The 12,678-nt window shown below is 45.7% G+C and overlaps 2 protein-coding genes across 8 annotated transcripts in view; one reads left to right on the top strand and one right to left on the bottom strand.

Moving 5' to 3' along the window:
• The first annotated feature begins 2,368 nt into the window (after nt 1-2,368).
• On the top strand, nt 2,369-7,197 carry SETD6 (SET domain containing 6, protein lysine methyltransferase). Of its 2 annotated transcripts, XM_082862901.1 has the most exons (10): nt 2,369-2,429; nt 2,657-2,746; nt 2,828-2,972; nt 3,052-3,193; nt 3,320-3,514; nt 3,645-3,765; nt 5,402-5,582; nt 5,728-5,870; nt 6,017-6,268; nt 6,344-7,197. In XM_082862901.1, the coding sequence occupies exons 1-10, from the start codon at nt 2,403-2,405 to the stop codon at nt 6,392-6,394; spliced, it is 1,347 nt and encodes a 448-aa protein (XP_082719027.1). In that variant the 5' UTR covers nt 2,369-2,402; the 3' UTR covers nt 6,395-7,197. The 2 variants fall into 2 exon arrangements, with proteins under 2 accessions (XP_082719027.1, XP_082719026.1); XM_082862900.1 differs by having other exon boundaries at nt 6,017-7,197.
• A 133-nt stretch (nt 7,198-7,330) lies between these two features.
• Nucleotides 7,331-12,678, bottom strand: part of CNOT1 (CCR4-NOT transcription complex subunit 1) — a 100,998-nt gene continuing 95,650 nt past the window's right edge. For 5 of the 6 annotated variants that reach the window (XM_082862892.1, XM_082862894.1, XM_082862897.1 and 2 more), the window contains exons 45-49: nt 12,350-12,499; nt 11,499-11,679; nt 9,827-9,959; nt 8,552-8,686; nt 7,331-8,373 (exon numbers count right to left, since the gene is read on the bottom strand). In XM_082862892.1, the coding sequence (XP_082719018.1) occupies nt 8,295-8,373; nt 8,552-8,686; nt 9,827-9,959; nt 11,499-11,679; nt 12,350-12,499 (678 nt within the window). In that variant the 3' untranslated portion in view covers nt 7,331-8,294. The remainder of the gene's footprint in view (nt 8,374-8,551; nt 8,687-9,826; nt 9,960-11,498; nt 11,680-12,349; nt 12,500-12,678) is intronic. The other variant, XM_082862896.1, reaches the window with a different exon arrangement.

The raw sequence follows: 12,678 nt of genomic DNA, 5'->3' as shown, positions 1-12,678 counted from the left end.
CACCATCAAGCACATCTGTTTCTGATTTTAGCACCCGTGACAATCATCTGAACAGTAGCCACAAGGGGGCGCTTCAACCAAACAGCAGTTTTCCTGGTGCTCTGTGGGTGGGCCTGGTGCTGTAGGGCCAGGCAGGTAGGGGCTGAAAGGGGTTTCTCCGCCCAAGGAAGACAGAACACAGAGAACCTTGAGGGCAGGAACCCCACAGACTGTCCCAGCCCACAGTCTGCCGCCTCCTGGCCCTGTCCCGTTTCTGAGCCAAGGCCCTGAGGCAGAAAGTCACCTGGTCCTCTGCCTCTAGGGAGCTGACTAGGGCTGAGGTTAAAGGCTGGGATAGTCTTTGAGTGTTGGGTACGCCTCTGGGAACTTCGTGGTGACTGCCTTTGGAAGCCAGCAGGCAGTGGTGGCTCAGAGTTCCTATAGAGTTCCCCCAGAGACCCCCTTTTCACCCCTAGGTTCCATGGAGGACAACTTAATCAGCAGCAGCATGGCCAAGGCCACTGGAAACATTTCTAGGGAGAGTTCTAGTCAAGCTATGCCAATGTTTCACGTAGGCATCACTGAGAGAGTTCATTTGGAGAAAACTGGCCCAAGATAGCAGGACTTGGCAGTCCCAAATCACCATCCTAGCCATTTGGAGTAGGCTCAGGCTGGGGCTTGCTGGGTCCTGGGGTGGGAGGTAACGTTTCCTGAAATGAACAAGGGCCAGGCAGAGGAGAAAGGCTCCCCACACACCCCAGCCCCTTCCAGCCAGCTGAAGCCCAGGGCTGTGCCATATACTTCCTGTTCATCTACCTTACTGGGTAGAATCTCCTGACCTAGGAACCAGAAGCCATTTGTCTCTGAGCCTAAATCAGTTGCCACAAGCCCTCAAATGAGTAAAAAAGAGAAGAGGGGAGAGCAATGAAAAATGCAGGGCTGTGGAGGGTGAGTGGGTGTGTGTGGGGCTGAGGGGACACCTGCATCCACATTTCCTTGGCACACATCACCCCCTTCTGTCATCTTAAGCCATTATAGAGCCCAGTGGAGTGTCTGTTAGTTCTATTCACTCACGTGCTTCCTTTGAATATAGAATGTGACTGTTTGAAAAGCTGGTAGAATTAATCCCTTTTACTGTAGATAGCGCTGTGAATCTTGGATTTTTTTCCCCGTGTTCTTTCAGATGAGATCTATAAATATCTATACATTATATATATATGTATATTGGGTACTCCGGCGTGTGACTTTCCATCGGAGGTTGTCTTCTTTGGTCAAAGTGAACTATTAATGGAATTTGTTATTTTCTTCTCTGTACAAAGTGAAGAGCCTACTTTTGTGTATTCTGGTGTCTGATGTCATGAGACTTTGAGATGACAAAATGTAAAACAAAAACCCTTGTCAACGTAGAAAGAGTTAACTGTGCTGAAAAACTAATAAAGAAACTAAGAAGAATTTGAGTATGGTGATGCCATGCCCATCATGAGAAGCTTTGGAAGAGACTATGTTTAAACTGGTGAGGCTGGTGCTTCTTGGGTTTAGGTGGGGTTGACCGTTCAGAGTGAAGACAGGCATTTCCATCTATCTCTGTATTTCCATATCTTGTCACATCATCTTACCAATCCTTACATTAATTCCATAGGGTAGATACTAATTATCTTAGTTTCACAGTTGAGGAAACTGAATTTGCCTTAATAAGAGGCCAAGCTGGGAGGTGGCCTTGACAGTATTTGACTTCAAAACCCAGACCTGTAACTTTTATATTCGTTGCCTCATTTTCTTAAATTTAACGGCATGCTATTTCCCCATGTTTAACCACCATTTCTGATTCATTTACTCAGCCATTTATCCAATAAATAGATATTGAGTTCCTGCTGTGTGTCAGCAACTAAAGCAGCAAGTAAATAAAAATAAGCCCCTCCATGTGCTACCAGACGATGAAAAACTGAGCGGGTGTATTCTATCAATAGTTCTGGGAGCCCCGACCACACAACTCCGAAACACCTGCACAAACTGCTCTAATTGCGCACCCAGCCGGCCTCCAGCGAGGCCTTCCCTTCTCATCCAGAAATGGGATTTTGCACTTCAACCGGACTTCTACCCCCAGGGGTTTCAGCTGTCACAGACCAAGACTGGGAAGGGTTGTGCCTGGCTCAGACCAGGCTCAAGGCGGCAAGGGGACACATCTTCCTGCACCCGGCGGCACGTTTTCTTAACCCAAGTGGGGACACCCGGCCTCAAGGATGTTTTCAGCAGGGGTTGTACGACCAGGTGCAAACCCTCACTCTTCTTCCGCGTGGAAGTCGAAACGAACATCACGTGGTTCCGGGGCGGGAACATAGGCCCCGCCCCTGAGAGTCCTGCCCTCGGACGCCGGAAGCGCCTGCGCCGGGCTGCGGAGTCGCGGGGCTGCGCGTCCTTGGACCATGGCGACCCAGGCGAAGCGCCGGCGGGTGAGTTGTGGCGGCAGACGCAGGAGCACCCCTCTCTGCCGCGCCTCGCCGCTTCCCCGTCCGCAGCGCCGTCCCGCACGCGGCTGCGCGGCCTGCCGCGGGTCATTTGCCGCACTCCACATCCCCTCCCCCAACCCCGGCCCTTCCTCCGCGCGCGCGCCGCCGTCTTCTCCGCCCCCAGCGAGCTCTTCCGGGCGGGGCAACGCCACTGCGCTTGCTTATCTCAGGTGGCAGGGCTTGCGGGCAGCGAGGATCCGGCCCCGGTGGCCAGCTTCCTGAGCTGGTGCCGGCGGGTAGGACTGGAGCTGAGTCCCAAGGTGAGTGGGGGGCGGGGTGGAGGCGGGCGCGGCGGGGAAGTGGGCGCGGTCTAGCTCTGACCGGCCGCTCTCCCTGCTCAGGTGGCGGTGAGCCGGCAGGGCACGGTGGCCGGCTACGGCATGGTGGCCCGGGAGAGCGTGCAGCCCGGGGAGCTGCTGTTCGCGGTGCCGCGGGCCGCACTCCTGTCGCAGTACACCTGCTCAATCAGCGGCCTGCTGGAGCGAGGTGGTTACGCCGGCGGGGGTGGGACGCCGAGGCGGGCCTGCGGGGCCGGCCGGGGCCCTAACCTCTTCGTCTCCCTCAGAGCGAGGCGCGCTGCAGAGCCAGTCGGGATGGGTGCCGCTGCTGCTGGCGCTGCTGCACGAGCTGCAGGCCCCGGCCTCGCCCTGGAGCCCCTACTTTGCGCTGTGGCCCGAGCTGGGCCGCTTGGAGCACCCCATGTTCTGGTGAGAGCCGTAGGAGGGGCAGCACCGTAGGTAGCCTGGCTCGAACCGCCCTGCCCTTGGGACACGGGTTCCAAGCGCTAGTCTCGGTAGGTGGTGTGAAGAACCTGGGTGGGGGTGTCACTGCAGGCCAGAGGAGGAGCGCCGGCGATTGCTGCAGGGCACCGGCGTACCCGAGGCTGTGGAGAAGGATTTGGCCAACATCCGCAGCGAGTATTATTCCATCGTGCTGCCCTTCATGGAAGCCCACCCCGATCTTTTCAGCCCCAGGGTTCGCTCTCTGGAGCTCTACCGCCAGCTCGTGGCTCTTGTGATGGCCTACAGGTCAGTGAGCGGAGCCTTAAAAAGGACCCTTTTTTTTAGAACTCTATTGAGGGACTAGAAGGGAAAGAACAGTGAACTCCACTCGTCTCTCACCCTGCACTGGGCTTTAGCAAAGTTCTCTCTGTGGCAGCTTTCAGGAACCACTGGAGGAAGAGGATGATGAAAAGGAGCCAAACTCCCCTTTGATGGTGCCTGCTGCAGACGTACTAAACCACTTAGCCAATCACAATGCCAATCTAGAATACTCTCCAGTGAGTGGATCTGTCCCAGTTCTTGTTCTTATGTGCTTGATTGGGCATGTGATTCAAACCGGTGTGTTATTTATGCTGGCCTGGCAGTTGAGCTAAACACTCCATTCTCCTCATACTAAAAATGTGTAGGTGGAATTATCTCCTCCTCTGTGTACTTTGCGTATTCCACTGAAATCGCCTGAACTGAAAACATCTCAAAACCTTACAAGAAAGCTGGGGTTAATCCTCTGATAAACCTTGCACCCTCACTGATTTGGTTCTATAGGTTGGTTGTTCTGTGCAGTGCTAGTGAGCCAAGATTGTTTCCGGGCCCTGTGGACAGCAATCTGGAACAGCCATAGTGTCAATACTTTTCACAAGAGGGGATGTTCGTAAGACCGGTTTAAGATGATACCAAGGCTGTGTTTGTATCAATTCTATTTGCTAAGTGGAAAGTTGCAAAAAAAGATCTAAGTTTATGGGATTAAAAATTAGGAAGTGGCTGTTTAAAATAAATTTATTTTTGGCTGTGTTGAGTCTGTTGCTGCATGCAGGCTTTCTCTAGTTGCAGCATGCAGGAGGCTACTGTTCCTTGTGGTGTGTGGGCGTCTCATTGCGGAAGACAGGGCTCTAGGCACACGGGCTCAGTAGTTGTGGTGCACGGGCTTAGTTGCTCCGTGGCATGTAGGATCTTCCTGGACCAGGGATCGAACCCGCGTCCCCTGCATTGGCAGGCAGATTCTTAACCACTGTGCCACCAGGGGAGTCCCTGGCTATTACTTTTAAAAGCTTGTGTCCATTTGCTGTTCCTACTTTGATCTTGGGTTTTTGGGTTTTGTTTTTGATTTTTTGCCACACTGCACAGAGCCTAGTTCCCCCTGCCCAGGGATTGAACCTGGGCCCCAGCAGTCTTAACCACTGGACTGCAAGGGAAGTGCCTAATTCTTCATTTTTGTAAAGCTAGCAACTTTTTGGGGGGGCTGTGTCGGGTCTTAGTTGTGTCACGCGCGCTCTTTGTTGCTATGCACAGGCTTCTCTCTAGTTGTGGTGTGCGGGCTTTGTTGCCCCGTGGCATGTGGGATCTTAGTTCCCTCACCAGGGATTGAACCTGCGTCCCCTGCATTGGAAGGCGGATTCTTAACCACTGGACCACCAGAGAAGTCTCCAAAGCTAGCAACTTTTTTTTCTTTTTTGCGGTACGCGGGCCTCTCACTGCTGTGGCCTCTCCCGCCGCGGAGCACAGGCTCCGGACGCGCAGGCTCAGCGGCCATGGCTCACGAGCCCAGCCGCTCCGCGGCACGCGGGATCCTCCCGGACCAGGGCACGGAACCCGTGTCCCGTGCATTGGCAGGCAGACTCTCAACCACTGTGCCACCAGGGAAGCCAGCTAGCAACTTTTTAAGTGTTTGTGAGATGACTGAGCAAAGATTACCTACTAAACCATGGGGATGACCTTTGACCTTTAAGTTTCACCACTTTTATTCTACAGTACAGGATCTTAACAAGAACTAAAGGTAGAATGTTGGTAGGTATAGTGTCAGTCCCACCATCACTGAACTATACCTGCTGGAGGGAACTGTACCCTCCTAGGAGGGAAGTAATCTTCATGAGGCTGGCCTGGGAAGGGCCTGGCCCCAGCTTCTCCCTTCCACCCCAGAATTGTCTTCGGATGGTGGCCACTCAGCCCATTCCTAAAGGCCATGAGATTTTCAACACTTATGGGCAAATGGCTAACTGGCAGTTGATTCACATGTATGGCTTTACTGAACCGTATCCTGACAACACGGATGACACGGCTGACATTCAGATGGTGACGGTTCGTGAAGCAGCGTTACAGGGTGAGTGATTAAACCTTGGACACTGGTGTATGTCTCCATCCCTGCCCCAGGTGCTCTGCCAATAGTAGTTGCTCCCTTTTTGTAGACTAAGGAGAAATGAGCTCTTGGGTATACTGACGTTCACACCAGTACTTTCTGTCTACAGGAACAAAAGTTGAAGCTGAAAGGCTCCTACTGTATGAACGCTGGGATTTCTTATGCAAACTGGAGATGGTAGGGGAAGAGGGAGCCTTTGTGATTGGGCGGGAAGAAGTGCTGACAGAAGAGGAACTGGCCATGACACTCAAGGTAAATGCTCAAAATAAGTATTTTAGATCTAGGTGCGAGGAAAGGTGGCATGGATGGAGAGGACACTTAAATGCTGTCACGGCAGGTTGGCTTCTCTAAATCAATTTCGGAAATACCCAAGTAAAGGGCCCCATGGTTGCTTCTAGGTACTGTGCATGCCTGCTGAGGAGTTCAGAGAATTTAAAGACCAGGATGGATGGGGAGATGATAAAAGGGAAGAGGACAGCCTGACAATCACAAATATCCCCAAACTCAAAGCATCATGGAGACAGCTTCTTCGGGACAGTGTTTTATTGACCCTGCAAACCTATGCCACAGACTTAAAAACTGAGCAAGATTTACTCAGTAGTAGGGAGGTCTACGCCACACTCAGCTGGAGGGAACAGCAAGCCTTACAGGTTCGTTATGGTCAGAAGATGATCTTACACCAATTGTTGGAACTGACTAACTAGCAGGTTCCCTTTTTCCTGAAGGAATGTCCAGGAGAAGAACTTTCTGCTAAGCTGGTACACATTGATGCTTGAAAAGGAGGATAATTTGGACCTTTTGTTTTGCATTTCATACTAAATACCAAAAGGAAAAGTAGCAAAACTGTTGTCTAGGATGAATTCCAAGGTAAGAGTGACATGCTGAAGGATTTGGGAACAGTAGATGTGGGAACTGCTGCTTATTGTTATGAACACTAATAAATTTTGTAGCTGTTTGGTTCTCAGCTTGATCCAAAGTTAGCAGAAATGTGATAGTGATAACATTTTGTTGTAGTCTGGCATTTAATAACATGGACTTTGAAAGTAGACCTGGTTCAAATCCAGGTCTATTTTGAACAAGTCACTTTCCCTTAGTTAACAACTGTTTCCTGTTGGAAGATTTAATAAGCTGTGTCACTGGGACTCTGAGCAATTGTTTAAATTCCTTAAGCAGCCTAGATGGCACAACTCACCCTTAAGACACCAATGACATTCAAGTCCCCATGTAAGATTTCTATTTAATCTTGAACCTTTTTGTCCTCTCTGGCCATAAAACTTGACAGTCATGAAAGGTAAGGTATATGTTAGGTAAGTTTTAAATACATACCTACTCCTTTTTTTTAGAAATTATATCTAACGTTGTAAAGCAATTATACTCCAATAAAGATGTTACTATTGAAACACCATGAGGGTAAAGGACGTTTTTAAATGGGCATTTTGAAACTGTTTAATCATAGAAACCTGCTCCAATAATTTTTCACTGTTGGAAAGGAAAAGGCAAACAACACTACACAAAAATCACTTCCTTGTTTAAAGATGCCAGATTGGTAGTGGGAAAACCTACCATTCAGCAAAAGTTGGTGTTCCCCAGTGGCCCCAATGGGAAGGCTGCGTGGTCCACTTTCCTCCTCACCACCAGCACTGGCCGCTACTGAGAAAGGCACAGTGGACTCGTGTGTGTGTCATGACTTTAATGTTCGACTACAGTATGCATACACATACAAGAAGTAGGGAAGCTAAAGCCCAGGAACTAGGAAGGCTACAAAATACAACACATGGACCAATACATTTACAAAACATTCAAAATCCTTACAAAAGGGGCTGTATTGGTCCTTTTGACTTTGTTGTTCAGCTTAGTCTGTATGGCCATTCATTGGGATAATGGGGAAGGGCAATTCATAATATTTGGTTCCTTTCCGCACAGTTTACAAGTTACCAGGAGAGAGATGGGGGAACTTTAGGCCTGGTTTGGCTTCCCTTTATAAAAAGAAGTGTCTCACAGGGCCCAAGGGGATGTGTTCTCCAGCAGAAAAGAGAAAATGGTGCTCTCCCAGCGGCCAGCTTTAGCTTTGGGGAAGAGGCAAAATAAAAATCCACGGGATCTCAATTGTGAACTCTTCCCATGTGGCCTGGCATACCAAATTCTACGCATCCACATTTTTTAACAACTTTGTGATTTTCAAGGTCCCCATCCGTATTTTAAAAAAATAAGTCACATAGTATTTAAACTGGCTTTCCTGCTATTCTTTGGGACACCAGGAATGTCAGATGACATGGAGCTATGACCAACCCCCGCCCCAACAAGTGCACGGCATCAGCAGCCTCTTCAATTTATAAGCTGGGAAGTAGGTACCACCAGTTTATCTACTTGCCTTGGACACATTTTGCACAAACCCAAGAAGTTCCAGACAAAGGTTTTCTCTTTCATATATTTACACAAGTTCAAAATGATATTCACAGCATCTTCTAAATGTTGGCCAGGAGTCCAAAAAATGCATTTAAATTTGGAACGTGTCCAAGTAGACAGGAAGCTGACCCAAACAGTAATTGGGGCAGATAACCCGAGACCAAAGGGCCGGAAAAGTCAGGAAAAGCTGAAAGGATCTTCAGCCAGTTTATGAACTTGGTACAGTGGGACCTCCAGGCTGACAAATTTACAACAGAGATGTGGTTCCATCTAACTGGCACCTGTCCCTTCCATTACTTGCTGAGCCTGCTTTTGTCCCATGCAGCACTGTGCGACAGACTGGAATAACCTGAAGAATGGAGACAGTTAACAAGTTTGTGAGAAAACTTCAGGCCTGACTAAAACCTTGTGTCTTATTAATTTTGGTTACTATGACCTTCTTAATCACCCACCCAAGCTGGAGCCATCAAATGATTCTCATTCTTCTGTCTTAAGAATGTAACAATTTAAAAATTACTTTAACTCACTTTTCAATTTCTGGGGCACAGTGTACAAACTCGTGGTTCCAGAACTTGAACGCTGGATTTTTAATCAGCTCAATGAAGGTAATAAGAAGACCCCAAGGATGTGGCCTATTTACAATCAACCGTTCCAAAAGAACCCTGGAGAAGGGAAGAAAAAGTTAGTCAATGCACAGAAACATACAAATTCACGACCACTTCTCCATTTGTCTTTTTTCCTAACACTTTTTCCCTGATTATTACACTACATGCAAAAATGGTTAGCTTTACAAAAGGCAGGTGGATTAAGTCTTTTCTATAGAATGGTTAAATGGATTCTAGAATTACATAACAAACGTGGGTTTGAATCCCTCCTCTTCCCACTACTGAGCCTACAAGACTAAGTTAAGGTAAAGGATAGATAATAGATTACGTGACACAGAGAAGATAATCGCTTAAAGAATACATACTCAATGAAAGTAAATAGGAAATAAGAATTTTACTACTAGTAGTACATATGTAAATTGGGTGGGATAATTCTTCACATCCCCTGATCTAACCAATTTTACTTCTAAATTTACCCTAAGGATGTAATAAAGCACAAGAACAAGGATTTAAGTTCGAGGAAGTTCACTAAAGCTTTATATAGTCCACAAAATAGGACTTTTACCGTCTAAACGTCTAATAATAAAACGCTAGTTAATTTTTAGTATATAAACCTAAGGAATACAAATGCTCAGAAACTACTGTTAGGTGAAGGGGCAAGTTTAACAAGTCTGGTCCAGTTTTTTAAGTTTGTGTATATCTCACTCACTAGGATGTACCCATTTCCTGATCTCCAATGCTGTACACAGTCCAAGCAATCTGCAACAGATTCCTAACTATTGTTAGTAGAACACACGTATGATCCTGTTATTTCTCCTGCTTAAAACCTTCCAACCCAGAGGTAATGACAAGTCTAAGTTCTTTAACATGGCCTTTAAAAGGCCTGGGTGTTTCAGGACTGGTTAAATATGCTGACCCCACCACCTGAGAAAAACTCCTGATCTATCAAAATGCTGTGCCTTTTGTCGAAAACTTTTTGTTTCAGCAGTGATTAATAATTCTCTACTTGTGATTTTTTTTGCATCCATCAGACTAATTATCAGGAGGGTAGAACCATGCCCATTTCGTTCACAACTATTTAACACATTTAAGATGCTCAGTGAACATGGAATGCATAGGGAAAAAAACACTCAGAATTCGTAATAAAGGGGAAGAGGCTCCATTTAGAACCCTCTGAAAAACAGACCTCTCTCTTACCTTGTGATCTGTTCTTGGATAGCTTCAGTGTTGGCCTCCGCAAAAAGGTAGAGCATGGTGCAGCTGAAGTAGTGAGTGTGGCTATTTGGGTACCGCAGCTGATTTGCAATTGCATTCAAGAAGAGATACCGACCTAGATATTAAGAAAACCCAGCTTAGCGAGAATTTGCTCTGAAAGGCCAATGTGAGAAGACAAATCACATTCTGACTGGATGGATTTGCATTTCTGATATAGGTTCTCAAATTATCCTTTGGTTTCAACCAGCGGTGCTCAGGGCCCTAGAGTTCATTTCTGTGGGTTTTATTTCACTATTTTTCACATTTAAAAAACTGTAGTTAAAAAAATTAGTCTATTTAAAAATAAGAGACCTACTGCATATTAATATAACCTGTTAATAAAAAATTTAAGTATTTCCCCCCAAGAAACTTAGAGAAGAATGTCACTGTTCCACATTCTGCTGGATTCTCATTTCTGCCCTTATGTTCAGTCTGTTCCAGTATGGTTATTTCATGTGGCCTCTGGAAACAGTCACTGTACACTTGTGACAACATGAGTGTGAAAAAAAGCAAATGTCTTTTTATTATTAAAATAGTTTTAACCACACAGCCCTTTTTCTTTTTTAAAAAATATTTATTATATATTTATTTTGGCTGCACTGGGCCTTAGTTGCGGCATGCATGCGGGATCTAGTTCCCCAACCCAGGATCAAACCAGGGCCCCCTGCATTGGAAGCGTGGAGTCTTACCCACTGGACCACCAAGGAAGTCCCTCACGACCCTTCTATAAGGGTCTTGGGGATAATCCACTAAGGGTTCCCAGACTATACTTGGAGAAATGCTAGTTTAAACTTTATTGGAATAAGTATTAATTGGATTTGGTTGTCTCCCTCTGCTTGATATTACTGAGGTTTGTAAGGCCATCACAGTGAGCTTTAACACTTAAAGGCTATCCACTTTTTTTGTTGGGCTCTGGACGTAATGGTATTCATTTGTGTTAAATCTTGATTTTAAGCTGCCTCAAACCCCCTCCTACAAATAGGCAAGTAGTATATACTCAAAATTAGCCTCTCAAAAATCCATAGTGAAGTTAAAAAAAAGTAGGCATCCTCCTAAAGTGTATGCGTGTTAGGCTGAGCAGCACTATATCGTTGGTCACCATCTACTATACAGAACACCAAAACTGGTAGTTCAACCAAGCAAGATGCAAACCTACAATAGGATTATAGTGTGAACTTTTTTGCAGAGCAGGTAGGGGAAGTTCTATTCATTAATCTTTACACATTTAATATTTAACATATTGCCTGCCAAAGAGGCATCAGTAAATGTTGGGATAAAAGGCAGGCTAACAAAAAAATTAACATGAGCCTATTTTTAAAGAGAGGCTAGTAAAAAGAACATGTTTATTTTCACACTAAAAAAGAAAAATGCTACTACAATCATACATACTGAAATATTAACTGATGTGGTAAGGATTCTGGATGATTTTTTTCCTTTATGCTTTGCTGTGTCTTCTGCATTGAGCAAATACTATCGAATTCAAGATAAAATAACCAGCCAGACCCATAACCATATTGACAGAACATTCTCTATTGTGGCTTAAAGTATTTTTGGGACCAGACTGTGACAAAAAGTGCACAAATCTTGACTCTGAGAACTAGCTGGCTTCACTCACCTTCAGTGTCCAAGTCCACAGCCAGGTTCTGGAAGATGTCCATGTGAGCAGAGTGGGTGATCGTGCTCATTGAAGGTGTGCTGCCCTTGTTGTGGATGTGTGCAATTGCCTGAGTCCCTACATAGAGCACCAGTGCATTAATGAGCTGGAGGTTGTAGCGATTACCAGGCTCATTGGATACCTAAATGAACAAAACAGAAAGCTCCTGACTTACTGTCACAGAGGACTTAGGCATCGGATTTAGGCACCAATATTTCTAAGAACCCTTTTTATGCCTTTCATAGAAAAGCTGAACTGTTCCCAATATCCTCTGTGACTTAAATTTTAGAAATCTGCTTGAATTTGTGAGGTTATTTAACAAATACACACTTGCACAAGGGTAGTTGTGTCAACAGAAATGGGATTTCCCTTGGGAAACCAAAGCTTTGACAGTTACCAGCACAAAAATAAAGTTTATAAAGTCAAAATTTGCACTATCTCACTTATAAAAAAGATTTGGAGAGGGGAAAAACGTGGTTTCTTGGTATGGAAAGATAATACAGCCTCAATCAATTTGTATACAGCAAATTGAACCAGAATCCATTTACTTAGAAGAGTCTTGGAGCAGGGGATGGTTATCAGCAATCTTTTCTTACAGAAAACCAGTCCATTCCCTGGCTGCCTCTTCCAAGGCTATATAGCTTGTCACTGGTAAAATGTATAATCCAGTTAATCTCATCCAACCATTAAAAATGACAATGTGCTTTAAAACCTTTAAAGCAGGTTGAAAAGACTAACTTACAAGAGACCATGCATAGGACTGTGTGTACAAAGTGAAAGACACAACCAAGAGTTTAAGTCAAACCACTAACCTGTAGGTTGCTCCGCAGATCAGACAGAAAAGTGACAGGTGATCGAGTTTTAAGATAGGAATCCAAATCCTTTTTGAACTGGGGTGGCATCACCCCAGTAAAATTGGTGAGAATCCGGGGTGCAATGTTAATTTCACTCAACATATCCACCTGCCACAAACAAATACAAGAATCATAATCAGAAGCATCTGTAGGCCTTAACAGCAAACTGTATCTATGCTAGAAAGTAGTTGGATTGTTTTTCTAAAGTTATACACTTTACATCTTGAAGAGTAATCAATATTTTAAGAAATTTTTATTGAAGTACAGCACAATGTTGTGTTAATTTC

The sequence above is a fragment of the Leucopleurus acutus genome (assembly GCF_964270905.1).
Source record: "Leucopleurus acutus genome assembly, chromosome: 20".
NCBI classification, from domain to species: domain Eukaryota; kingdom Metazoa; phylum Chordata; class Mammalia; order Artiodactyla; family Delphinidae; genus Leucopleurus; species Leucopleurus acutus.
The sequence above is the reverse complement of the archived record's forward strand: the minus strand, read 5'-3'. Positions and strand labels throughout refer to the sequence as shown.

Coding starts and splice junctions, on each gene's coding strand:
- SETD6 (XM_082862900.1), top strand. CDS start 2,403: ATGGCGACCCAGGCGAAGCGCCGGCGG. Junction 2,973..3,051: donor CAGCGGCCTGCTGGAGCGAG/GTGGTTACGCCG, acceptor CGTCTCCCTCAG/AGCGAGGCGCGCTGCAGAGC. Junction 3,194..3,319: donor TTGGAGCACCCCATGTTCTG/GTGAGAGCCGTA, acceptor GTGTCACTGCAG/GCCAGAGGAGGAGCGCCGGC.